Genomic DNA, 13,538 nt, shown 5'->3' on the forward strand with positions numbered 1-13,538 from the left:
ACTGGTCAAACTCGCGACCCAACCCATTCAAGACATGCATAACTAGGTCTGAGTCACTAACTCGTTCACCAATAGCTGACAACGAATCGGATATATCTTTAAGTTTTTGTAGGTAAATCTTAACTGAGTCAGTATCCCGTTTCATATTGAATAAACTGATTTCTCAACATAGATTTCCTAGCTACACAATGATTTGAGAAGGAAGTTACAAGATATTCCCATACCTATCTGAAAGTAGTAAATCCAATAATATCTTTGGAGACAGAGGAGGTAAAAGTGGCATTACGACACCTAATAACAAACCTATCCCACTTCCTCCCCAAAGCATAGTTTGGATTTGGAACAGTACTAGTAGCAGTGGTGATAGTAGCAGGAGGTAATGGAATGGAACCATACAGATCTGTGCTCATAAGGATGGGTTCCATTTGAAACTTTCATACCAAATAGTTTGAGTCATCAAATTTCTCAGAAACATAGGTTCAAATGTTTGTAAAAGGTATTGATAGGGGAAAATTGAATGTGTAAGGTAGTGTAAGGCCCCGCAAGCACGTCAACCATGTTTGTCTAGTCAAGAGACGTATTAACCGCTGATAACGTAATTAATTAAATATGAACATTGATTAAAATAAATTAATAAGATAATAATTTGGACAAAAAATTAGTACTGTTAGATAGATTTCGAAAAGTTAAGCGAAATGGACTACAAGAACGCGCAAATCGGATACCGGGCGAAGAAGATATCACATTCGGAAATTTGGGTATCGAAGTTTGACAAAAGTCAACCGAAGTTGACTCTGCCGTTGACCGTCACCGTTGGTCGTTGACCGTTCCTTTGACTTGACCGGTTTTAATTAGACCAGACCTCGAGACCCTTAATCTTAGTCTAATGGTACTCCAAGATCAAGGATTTGGAGGAAAAGCATGGTCTAATATGTCACTGTTAGCCTGATTCCCAATTGATCCAAGCGATTGCTTGGATCTAATCTGGGTGTAATCCAGGCACGCCATTAGAAATGGCGCACCCAAAAAGTGCTATACGCCATTACAAAAGGCGTGCTGTAGCATATTCGAAAATTTTGTTCCCTCGTACGTCGTTAGAAAAGGCGCGGCACGGTATTTCAAAAGGCGTCCACTGGTACATTAGAACAACTTATGATGTTATGTGTTTTCTTACTTATTGCAACAAGTAACGCACAACTTTTGAAATAACTACTTTTATTTTAAACCTCATAGTACATTAGAACAACATAATTAAGAACCTAATTCACTTTCGTAGGAATCACGGTTACACTAAACACGTGCAACAAGCCACTCGTCCGTTAGGTGGGCCTAACGGACGAGCTTAGTCTCGTGAGGGTTGATAACAGACTAACCCACAAAATCTATCCAAACATAAATTCGAGTATCAGACTTGACCGGATGAAGTAGATGATGACTCCGGAGATCCATACTCTGGTATTTTTGATACACCCGCGGCATAAGTGCCAGCATTAGTTTGTTCTTACTGACTACGATGTGTAGTGGGGGTGTTATACAACTCTCGTCGACGAGACTCATCGAACACTGTCTGTCTAGTAGAGAGGAGGCACCAGTAAGTGTCCGCCGCAAACTGGACCATTTCTTCCTAAAAAATTAAGATTAAGTTTCTTAACATACTAATGTAATAAGGTATACTACTCAAATGAAAATGATAATGGAAAATAACTGGTCTAACCTTTGATACATTCATATTAGAAAAATTGTATGGGTTTGGTTGCCTCGAGACTGGAACTAGATCTTCAAACGAGTCTTTGTAGAATGGCACATCCCATTGTACGCTTGGTAGTTGTGTCATGGACGGTCCGGCTTGGTGGTATTTGTATGACTGGGAATACATGGTAGGTGGTGGGTACTGGGGCATCAAACTCCGGGGTATACCAATGTGCTCCACTCCAAGATCATCACGTGTGTTTAGGTGAGCTGTTTCTGTCAAAAGAGCTCCCACGCTATGACTTGTCCAAAACTGAGAATATAAGTCTGCAGAGACATAATGAAAGTGGTCACCATTGACAAGCTCCGTCTGATCAAACACCGTATCTAGACTAGGGGGATTACATGGGATAACTATTACCCCTGCAACCTGCCTCATACATCTCTCAGCCAAATAAGCAGTAACTCTTGTTCCGTCCTTAACATCCTTGAAAACAAATATCCTCTTAGACATCTCAAGTGCTATTTGAAAGTGTTCAGTTTGTTGGTGTGAGCTATCCCCGAACCAAGGATCCCAAATTACTGCGTCTCCCATCCTTATGTCTATCTGAGCGCGTGAATCAGACATAAGGTTCGTGCCACAAAATAAAGAAATAGCTGGGTGTGCATCAAGTTTATCATCTTCTAGGTCGTCTTTTAGAACAGGCTAACAATTACGAAAATAAAAATAATACCAGAATTCTAAGATCATCCACATCCCACCCATATCTGATCGTACGCACGAACTCCATTCATCCATATGTTTATACAAATTACCCAAAATTGGAGTACCCCAATCATAAGAACCTACCTCTTCCAAATCATCCAATACTGAACACCACCGTTTATCTACTGTACCGGTACAGTTGGGAATCAAAAAAGACCCAATACACCAAAGCAAGTACATCCTAATCAAATCATTAGAAATATCGGTGTTATCAGCAGGAGGTTTCCTACTTACAATGTAATTATCCAAGTGAGAACGACGGATGGTAAGTGCCTTTGACTCATAATCGCCACTTTTCTTCTCCAAATGTTTTCTAACTGCCAAATGATCTAACACACCCCGGAAATATTTATCATCCATATCTATAATTTCTTCAGACGTGGGTGTTTCGGTTGGTAATTGTGGGATTGGTTTACCTCCTCCAATTGGAATACCGGTCAACCGATAGAAATCTAGATGGGTCAAACCTATCTCAAACTCACGGAAATGAAAGGTTCTAGTCTTCTTCCACCACCTTTCAAGTAAAGCTTCAATTAATCCATTATCCGCATACTTAAATTTAAATTGAAACACGGAAGAAAAGCCACGCATATGAAGCAAGAGCAGTGCACGAGGGTTATTAGCAACCACAATCTGGTAAAAATCATTTACCGTGGTCCAGCTACCCCTAAATTTAAAACGTCTATGCTTCAAGTTCTCACATTTATGCTGTAAAAGGAAATTATTCTGAGATATTTCAGATAAATTCTCAAACCTAGACAAATCGATATGCTCCATAATTTCCTAAAACAAAAAATAACCACAATCAAAATTTTAATAACAAACAAACATCCACCGGTGTTATCTATGCACAATCAAATTCACATTACGTATGAACAACCCCCATATGAAAACATCAAACAAAATCATAGTGTCAACATCATATTCACCCATGTAATCTTCCACACATTATATATGCCCAATTCAACTACAATCAATCAAATAACGCCATTGGAGGATTCAACTTCAATCAATCAAATAATTTGTGTTTCACCTAAATAAACCCAAATATCCAAAACCCTAATTTGAAAGGAATAATTTTCAAATCAATTAAAACTTTGTGCTAATATTCCATGACAACATAAGCAATTCAATCCCACGATTATGAGTAACTATCATGAACAACAAATAAAGAAAATCAATCAAAATTAAAATTTGTTACCTAGTTTTTATTTGTTGATGAAAATCAACAAAAATACCACCCAAAGCTTCCCCTTACCGGATGGAACAAACCCTATTGAGATTATACCTAAACACCCACCAATTTGTTACGACACACCATTGAATCTTCTTAACCCGTTTCTTATTTTTTGTTGAAAGAACTAAACATACAGAAGAGAAGAAGAGAAGAGGAGAAGAGAAGAAGAGTCGCTGCGTGTTTCAGGATTTAACCCTGACACGCCACTACAAATGGCGTCTGGACCGGTCAATGAAGTCAATACGCCATTCCTAATGGCGCGTGCTCTTATTTCAATGATACACCATTTCTAATGGCGTGCCGCGCCAATTCTAAAGGCGTTCCAATGCCGGATCCTGGGTAACCACTTCGGCTAGGCAAAGCGTTTTGCTGAATGGGTTCCAGGATTCGGCTTGAATCCTGGAGGACCATTAGACCCGTCTTAGTAATTGGGTTATCCCCTAGTAAGTTCCTAGAGATCGTCATAGTAGTTGAGGTGTATATAAAGTGTGAGTGGAGATAATACTTATCCCTTTCTTTTAAATTAAACTTACCTTTCCTCTCCTGCACGTGAAGGTATATGGGCGAAGGTGGTGGTGTTAAGTTTTTAGAAAAACAGAGAGCTATTGAGTGAGAGAGTAGAAATTTAGGGAGATAAATATTGAGTAGAAAGATAGAGAGAAAAGAAGTAGGAAGAGGTTTTTGTTTGGGAGAGGTAAATAAAGAAAGAACTTGTGTGGTGGTTTGATGTTTTTGTGAATGATATAAGTAAGAAAGGTTGGATTGATCCTTGATGATGTTCTCTGACTTTAGAAGAGGGTATATGATGAAAATAGATAGAATTATGTGGATGAAGTGATTGCTGATGAGGTTGAATAATGATGGTGATGAAAGTTGATGGTGGTTATGATAATGATGAAGATTATGGTAGAACATCCTTTTATAGCCAAGGTAATCTCTAAAACCAATTCTAGTGTATTTATAATGATTTGGGTATGTGTTAGAAATAAGATTAGATTAAAAACAATCAAATTCTTAATATATGAAGATCATAATTTTATGTGTGGTTTTTGTTTCACTGGCTTATATGTAGAGACCTAATTAGATACCTTAAAGACATAATTAGACTTATCTCTATCAACGTATTTTGTAGTACGCCGGATTTATATTCTATACATATAAATTTTGTTTAATTTGGTTAAGTAACGTGTGAAATATAGTTGATCGAATATGTTCCAACGCAGCTGATACCATGTAGTAACAGTCACGAGTTGATATAAGTTAGAGTCTTTCTTGATAGATTAGAATGAGAACTGGAAAATATTCAGTAGGTAGAAGTTGTAGAAAATGATCCCGTGATTCTAGAGAATTTAAGATTGTTTAATTTTGGTTTATAGGATGTAATATAGAGACCTTGGAAAACGACCAGTTGATCTGTTTCTGATAAAACACTTGGAATATTTTCAGCTGTTTAGTGAAGAAGATGACCGAGTCAGCTTCTGACTCATTTGACTCATCTGACTCGGTGTGAGTCAGACTAAATGGGTCTTGGACCGGGTTAATGGGTCGGTTCATGGGTTGACCGATGGGTTAGAAAACGGTCTAGTGGGCCGGTTCAGTGGGCCGGTCTGGTCCAGGCCTAATGGTCTTGGGCTTAGGGACAGAAATAGTATTTTGAGCTTTTAGACCACTTATGGCCCGAATTAGTTTTCGGTTCCTTCTGCAATGTTTTAGAGTTTTTCGAGTGCTTTCCGATGGTACCCAATTTGACCCTATTTGGATAAGTAGATACGTATCTCCATTTTTCTCGAACACTCTTCACAAAGTTTTTTTTAACTCTTCGTCACGAATCCTATCTCTTGTTTGCTTCTCTTTCTCAGTCTTATCTGACTCATTATAAGATCGGGTCTTCAACAAACGGAATTGAATATTCTGTCTTTTTTCTGTCCCTACCTTGATGGGTTCATGCAAATGGAAGTGCAAGAGAGTTGGCATGTTTTCGTCTTCAACTCGAAAGAAAGCTTTACTTATATCTGCGTACAAGAAAGAAAAGGAAAAATTGGGACGACTGGAGGTTGAATACAAGAACCCGTTTGCATGGAATTCAAGGTTGCCAACAGCGGTCTCTCCACCTTCTCCTACACTGGGAAAGATTTTGAGGTCAGCTAAAGGTTTAACATTGGCCTCTTCATGTTCTGTCTTAGACTGATCCCACCCCAAAATTGTGATTCCCAATTTTTTGCTTTTCCATACTTCATGGTTTTTCTCAGACTGACTCTCCCCCAACATTCTTGTCTTCTTTGCAAATTGACGGGAAGTTTTACCCGACGTAGCATGCGCGCAACTTTCAGTTTAGACGTGCGGATATCCTCCTGCACTTCCTCAGTAAGTTGACCGTCTATGGCTTTCTTTCTGGCCTCATCTAACATTCGGTTTCAAATGAGCGTTTAGAAAATTGTACAGACGTGCCAATATCCTTCTCCGCTTCCTCCTTGGCACGTTTAATACGCCAATACCTTTCTCTGGCTTTCTTTACGGTCTCATAACGTTCAGTTTCTAATGAGCGTTTAGGAAATTCCATTGAAAAGTGATGTCAAGCTATATCTACGTCTGCAAAAAAGAATGAATCTCCAAAGAATTAATAAAACCGCACGTCGAATCTTCTCCAAAGTATATGCATACAGTAGCAGAAGCATATACTTTGGATCAAATATCCGATAAATAATGAAAATTACTGAGAAATCAATAGATTCACAGAAACAACAGCAAAACCAGTGAATAATAGTTTTTGATGTAAAATTGTGTTGCTTTTCAATACTAGTCCTTTAGGCTTCATGATTCCAAATATTACTAGGACTAGAAAAAGGAAAACATCAAAACTAGGAAACAAACAGAAATTTCTAGGGCTGCACAGAAAACCGGGCGAAAAATATCAGGCCCACTCTCTCGCTGCCACAAATGACAAATGTGAGAAATTGCTTTGACTTGGTGTCATAGCACGACGGGCTGTTTGCAACTTGCAAAAGAAATAGATAAGCCGGCCTTTTCAGATAATGTCCAAGAAAACCATTATAAATTCTTTATTTCTACAGGGAAATAGACCCACACAAACAAACGATAAATAGAAAAATCCATTATAAATTCTTTATTTCTACAAGGAAATAGACCCACACAAACAAACGATAAATAGAAAAATTCATCGCTCTTAATTGAAGGAGCTGGTGTATTGCTTTAACATATGATGGAGTTGTTTCCATGGTATTTAGAGCAGCGATCGCAATCTATCACGTTCTGTACCTACATAATTCCTCGTTATATCCTTCACAGAACAGCATCCACATAGGGTCATGGTTAGTTCAAGTTCATCCTGCAGCATCTCAATGACACGTGTTACCCCATTTTGTCCCTTTGCTGCTAATCCGTAGATCACTGGCCTGCCAACCTGCAATGGGCATGGATTCAAGCTGATTGCAAATATAAGCTCCCTATAACTCCCAATCTCGCTGCCACTTTTTTTTTTTAATAAGTAGGAGGTATGTTCAGTAGCATTGCGTTAAAACGATCAAGTGTTCCTTGAAAACCATTGCAAGATTGTGAGTTGATGATCGACTTACAAGAACAGCTTGAGCTCCGATGGCTAAAGCTTTGAAAACATCAGTTCCACGTCGAATTCCCCCATCAAACAGAATGGGAATCCTTCCTCCAACAGCTTGCACAACCTGCAATTATTCATCATCAGAAGAACATTCTATAATTTTACAATTATACATTTTGAACAACACATTCTTCACATTACAAGGAATAATATGAGAACAGTTTAGCAGAAAAAAGAAAATAGTTGTCGTTTCGTATGCTAGGAAATATTTTAGGCACAATTTCCTTTCGGTGGCTTAGTAATCCCCACCACTCACAACCGAAAAACTAAAGCTGCTGGGAAATTATTGATGGTTCTTTTATCAAGAAACTAGGACTTTGTCAAAAAATTTAAGCAAGAAATCACCTCTTCGAGAACAGAAATTGTGGCTGGAACAAAATCAAGTTGACGAGCTCCATTGTTTGATACAATAATCCCAGCTACCCCTGCTTCTACAGCTTTTATAGCTGCAAAGAAAACACCCGTTTGTAAACAACCCTGTTAAACTGAATGAGACTAAGAGCAACAACGAAAACCATGCTCTACAAGGAAGGCCATGAAGTATGAACTGCTCAGTTATGGATATGCATTGAACCGAAACTAAGTTATTGTGGAACTTACCGTCTTCAGAGGTGAGCACCCCCTTGAGAATAATTGGTAATTTTGTTATAGATTTCAACCATCCTATGTCCTACAAAATAACCATATGAAGCTTAAGAAACTAATGAAAAGTTCTATATTGGGAGTTTATTGGAGTATCACTACAATGCTTGAAGGGATAACCAAGATAGTTGATCGTTCCATACCTTCCAATTTAAAGAAGAATCAAGTACTTGAGAGGCTAGAGCTTCAAGTTTTGACCCGTTCTCCTGCAGAAAAGATAATAAGAATTGAATTGCAATAGAATGATCAACGAAAACCTCGATTTCAAATGAAAAGATATACGCACATCAACCACTTCAGTTGACAAAAGACCATCGAAGTTCTTCAATTCAGGTGCAACCATCCTGCATAAACATCACCGGTATGCTCAATTGGAGTAAAGCATCCTCATATTTAGCAAATAAAAGAAAAGGGATCTCACTTATTCTTTATGTCTGCCCATCTTCGACCAAGTTTTGGAGTTTCTACCGTTAATACAATAGCCTTGTATCCACTTCTTTCAGCTCTCTGCACTAGTATAGCAGAAACATCCCTTCTTTTGTATACCTTAAAGCCATAAAATGATATACTAAGTTGGCAACCACTCGTGAGCATAAGATTATTGAAACTAATCAAATTTTGTGGATAGTAGCTTACGTATAACTGGAAGAACCGAATACCATTGCAGCTTGAAGCAACCTCCTCTATCGTGCAAGTCGAGGTAGTGGATAATACCTGTCGTACAAGAGAAATATATTAGCAGACTTTTATACTGAAATCTTGAATTGAATATAAGGACAAATACGCTTGACATTGTTACCATGATCGTATTAGCTGCAGCTGCGGCTTTGGCTGTTGCAACTTCTCCTAAAATGTAAATGTCAAACGTCAACCCTAACTGAATCACATAAAAGAAATATAACATACTAACTTGTTTGTTTTTTTCTGAGTGAATTCAAACCTTCAGAATGAGCTAAGTTTTGAAATGCAATTGCAGCAACCATAATTGGCGATGACATATTGTAACCCAATATGTTCGTTGATAGATTTATTCTACTCACGTCAATAAGAACTCTTGGTCGAAGCCTGATAATGAATATACCATTTAAAATAAACAGTCAAATCATAAATTCATTAGTCCATATTATTAATAACTGTGACTGTAGTGATTCAGCTTTGATATCTCACGTGATTCTGCGAAATGCTTCCACATTTTCTCTCAATGTGTGTTCGTCCTCTGCGCCTCCAGTAAAGAAATCATAATGCATCTTTGGAAGAACTTTTTTCGCTAACTCTTGGAATTCACATACATTAACTGCTCCAACCACCATGTTTCCTAGAAATTAAACATATCCAACCGATTAGTCAGTCCGTAAAACCTTCTAAACTCAAGTTCTTCTGTACTATAAGTACTCTTGCTGAAAAATAATCCTGTACATCTCTCACTACATTAGTTGATTATTCTAAGTGCAAGTAGACAAACAAAGAAACGAGCCACAATCCAAGGTAAGCCGTTCCAAATATGTGTTTAATTAAGACAGCTAATGTAATCACACGAACCATGCCTACCTGACTGGCCTTATCTAGTTTCTATATATCATTCTATCATTTCCTTATATCTACTAGATGGGTATCATCCAAGGATATCGTAAATTCACACTGGTCTGGTCTCGGATCTAGAGAATGTCATGCTATATTTTCTCACATGGTGGACAGATGCCCGCCGGAGACACAAATCATATCAGCTAATACGAGTCCTGTAAATTGGTCACCTCCAGGGAATTTTCTCTCCTTATGGCCCAAATTTGTGTTTGTGCAGGGACTTGCACAATAAAGGTGCTAAGTCTCTAAGTCCACCAACCAAGGTCATAGTGGCGTTAGTCACTTGTGTGTAAACAAGATGAGTTCAGAATACAAAGAGCACAGCACAAGTTTCAGAAGAAAGAAAATCCATAGAATTGATTACAGAGGTCACAAAGACTAGATGTAAACATAACATACGGTTAAAAAATGTGAAGGAAAATCATACCTGGCTTGAGCGATCAAGAGGTGACAAAAAATGTTATATGTAGAGGAGTGATCGGATGTGATAACCTTTTACAGAGAAACAAAACAACCAACAAGAATTCTACAACAACAACTCTACTATATGATGACTGTAGGTTGTGAAGAAATGTGTCTCTCCAAATGTAAGCCGTTGATTACTCTAGCGATCGAAATATCAGTAAAAGATGGGGTTATGCCTTTCTCAACAACAATACACTCAAACTTAAGGTTCAGTTCAATAATGTTGTATATCTTATCCAACTACAACAGAGATATTTATCAAAAGAAAAAACAAACAGAAGAAGTAAATACAACCACAAACATGTCTAACCATAAGTAGGCGAAGAATAATAACTGCACAAAAGATTTTGACTAAGTAATACATATAGCCACATAGTTATACTACTACCTAAGTGTACGATTCAGTTTCAACACTCCCTCTCAAGGCGGTGCGCATATATCACATATGCCAACTTGATAAGTGAATGGTTAAATATACTAGTAATTGCGAGCTTGGTCAAATTACCTGGCAATTGTTGTGTACGAACATATCGTACTTCAATAATGTTTTCTTTGAATTCTTCACAGATGAGGTTCCCATCAATTTCCACGTGCTTCGTCCGGTCATGTTGCACCGGATTTTCTGCAATTTTAATTCAGAAATTCAGAAACATTTTTCAGCACATAAACAACGTATTAAGCTTGAATAACATGATTCTTTCACCATGTAACTCCAGTCAGTTGCTGAACATAAAAAAAGAAAAAAAGGATCTTTTCATCTGAGATAAAGAATATCTGAAGTAACTTAACGTGCTAGAAGTGCAACTCACAGATAGGAAAAGGTTCATCCCTGTCAACAAAGATTGAGTAGCATTGGAAGTACAGTCAATAGATGGTTGCCCCTCGTACACAATTACTCCGTCAGCAAGACAAGTAGCCATTCTAAGATCATGCTCAATCACAAAAGCAGTCTTCTCCAAATGGAAGATAAACCTCCGTCTGCACTATTTCCTTCCTCTTTTATTGTTCTTTAAGTAACTTGTGCCTGAGTAACTGTTTACAAAATGTTGCAATCACTTAGCATAGGCCAGTCTATGTCTCAATTAATAACCAAATCCCAACTGCAACGACACCCAACAAATCGCAGGGACATCTGGGACTGCACTACGGCTGTCTAATGATAAATTTTGAAGACTCCACAATAACAAACAAATGAAGCAAAGATGTCATCTACTCAACGGGGATAAGTAGTAGTTCACATAAGAACATCACCATTCAGGAAATGTACCTAATTTAGAGTAGTGCTTGTCAAATTAAGAACAAGTACAATCAGGGAATGACTAAAATAAATTACTCCATGCAATTAATTACAAAACAAAAACAAAAACAAAAACAAAAACAAAAAAAGGACTAAAATTGATTACAAAGGTAGTAGTAGAATCGAGCTAACATTCTACCCTTCCCAATTAGATGCAATTCCACTGTTTCATTTCTAAACACAAAGCCAACTCAAAAGATGAGATGGCTAGCTTCTTGATTCTTATTAGTGTTCCCACAAATATGGGTTTCAGCTAGCTGCAACGCAAATCAATTTAAAGAAGTTGCGTAAGAGAAAGTTCAGTTGATTACATTAGTGAGTTTGATTGGTAGATCCCTACGTGAAATGGGTTGATAGGATTCGAAGAGGCTGGAGTAAAATTGAAACTTCGAACCAGTGGAATTGGGTGTAAGTTTGGAGTTCTTAATTTAGAAGGTTTAATTTCTTCATCGGAACTCCACGGCTCTGGCCTAACCTAATTAGAGATGCAAATTGAGATCGAACGCCCACCTTAATGTCGCTCTTTTACATATATATCCTTCTTACCTTTCCATTATAACGAAGGCGTGTCTAGTCGTGTTATGGACTTATGGATGGTGCAGATGACCCAATTCGTGAAAAATGGTGGACTCTGTTGGGGCGGAATCCATAATCTTGGGCCTTGGCGGTCGCATCCCTATCTGGGAACAGTTTCAGTTTGCAACTAAATGGGAGCATTTGGACCGTAATCCGCGGATTTAACCGGACCAACCGTTCATTTGCGGATGGATTTCCGAACCGTTCGTTAACGGGTTGGATACGGATGAAACTTTTGAAATCCAACGGACAACGGATCGGGTCCGGATGCAACCTTGAAAATCCGTTGGACATCCATTCCGTTAAATTAAGGGGATTTATATAGTTCTAGAAAATACAATGGATCATTTAGAAATTTTTAAGATGTTTGTTTGGGGTGTTATATATGACATATTTATATTTGTATACATATATAGGATATGTAGGTTTTATAAGGAGTCATTTGTGTCAGCTTATTTTCTTTACTATAAATTTTAACTAAAACAAATCCATTGGATTATCCGCATCCAATCCGTCCATCTGTGCATCCATTAGATGCAAAATCCGTTGGATATGGATTGGATGCGGATGCCAAATTTGAAATCCGTAGTGCAATGGATTGGATGCGGATGAAGCGAAAACCGGTCCATACCCTATGGGAAACCCTTCAACAATTTTTATTTTCAAGATTACAGCAGGGGTTACCAAGTACCAACATTGTTTGGGGGTGTACCTCAATGTTATATGGATTTTGGTTAATCCCGTGCATCAATGATGAAATATTTTTCATCGATAGCAGAAAAATCATTATAAAACATAGTATCTGCAAAGTCAAAAGAGCGACAACGGACACACGAACCAACTTTAACATTCCAATCCACTATATAACATGTGGGTATTATCCGAAACAATCACATCAAAAAAAAGTCATACTACTACAAACTCTTTGCAAAATGGCCACTTATCCATAAAGGGGAGGGTTATATGACTTACAGCAAGTCAGCAGTGCTATCCAAAGTTAGCAAGTCACGATAATTCACGGTGTTTTGTTCGGTGAGTCTAGAATTATTGCAACCAACGATATAAGTACTTCTGTAACTGTGAATCGTGATGCAAATCTGTTTATGCTTCTTCCTACCATTATTACTGAGGAAGATAATCTTCTCCTTACAAGAATTCCTTCTCATCAAGAAATTCATGATACTCTTAAAAGTATGGAAAATTAGAGTGCTCCAGGACCGGAAGGGTTTCAAGAAGGTTTCTACAAAATCCAATTGAGCATTATAGGTGAAGATGTTTGTCAGATGATCATTAGATTTTTGAAACCAAGCATATTCTAAAGCAGATAAATTATACTTGTATCTCAATTATTCTTAAGAAGAAAAAGCCTACATGTGCAACTGATTATAGACCACCTGGTCTATGTAATACTTCCTACAAGATTACTTCCAACCTTATTATCAAAAGATTAAAGCCTTTAATAGAGAAAATTATATCGCCATATTAGGATGCTTATGTCACTGGGAGATTAATAAGTGATAATACTGTAATTGCTCAAGAAATAATTCATTCTATGAAAAAAGAAAAGAGGTCAGACTAGATGGTTGGCGCTAAAACTAGACATGTCCAAGGCTTTTGACAGATTGTAGTGGGATTTTTTGATCAAAGTTCT

General features: G+C 37.7%; 1 protein-coding gene across 3 annotated transcripts; it reads right to left on the minus strand.

Annotated features, from left to right (window-relative positions):
- Positions 1–6,700: 6,700 nt before the first annotated feature.
- On the minus strand, positions 6,701–11,815 carry LOC113336126 (peroxisomal (S)-2-hydroxy-acid oxidase GLO4-like). Of its 3 annotated transcripts, XM_026582115.1 has the most exons (14): positions 11,623–11,815; positions 10,824–11,046; positions 10,520–10,636; positions 9,136–9,283; positions 8,909–9,033; positions 8,768–8,814; positions 8,605–8,682; positions 8,390–8,514; positions 8,255–8,312; positions 8,112–8,174; positions 7,927–7,996; positions 7,672–7,772; positions 7,286–7,390; positions 6,701–7,113 (listed from the first exon to the last, which is right to left on the minus strand). In XM_026582115.1, exons 4-14 carry the CDS (start codon positions 9,276–9,278, stop codon positions 6,934–6,936), a joined length of 1,095 nt encoding a protein of 364 aa, XP_026437900.1. In that variant the 5' UTR covers positions 9,279–9,283; positions 10,520–10,636; positions 10,824–11,046; positions 11,623–11,815; the 3' UTR covers positions 6,701–6,933. The 3 variants fall into 3 exon arrangements, with proteins under 3 accessions (XP_026437900.1, XP_026437902.1, XP_026437901.1); XM_026582117.1 differs by having other exon boundaries at positions 8,390–8,475; positions 10,824–11,815; XM_026582116.1 differs by lacking the exons at positions 10,520–10,636; positions 10,824–11,046; positions 11,623–11,815 and adding an exon at positions 9,977–10,494.
- Between the last annotated feature and the right edge of the window lie 1,723 nt (positions 11,816–13,538).

This window comes from Papaver somniferum, unplaced genomic scaffold, assembly GCF_003573695.1.
Source record: "Papaver somniferum cultivar HN1 unplaced genomic scaffold, ASM357369v1 unplaced-scaffold_150, whole genome shotgun sequence".
Taxonomy (NCBI): domain Eukaryota; kingdom Viridiplantae; phylum Streptophyta; class Magnoliopsida; order Ranunculales; family Papaveraceae; genus Papaver; species Papaver somniferum.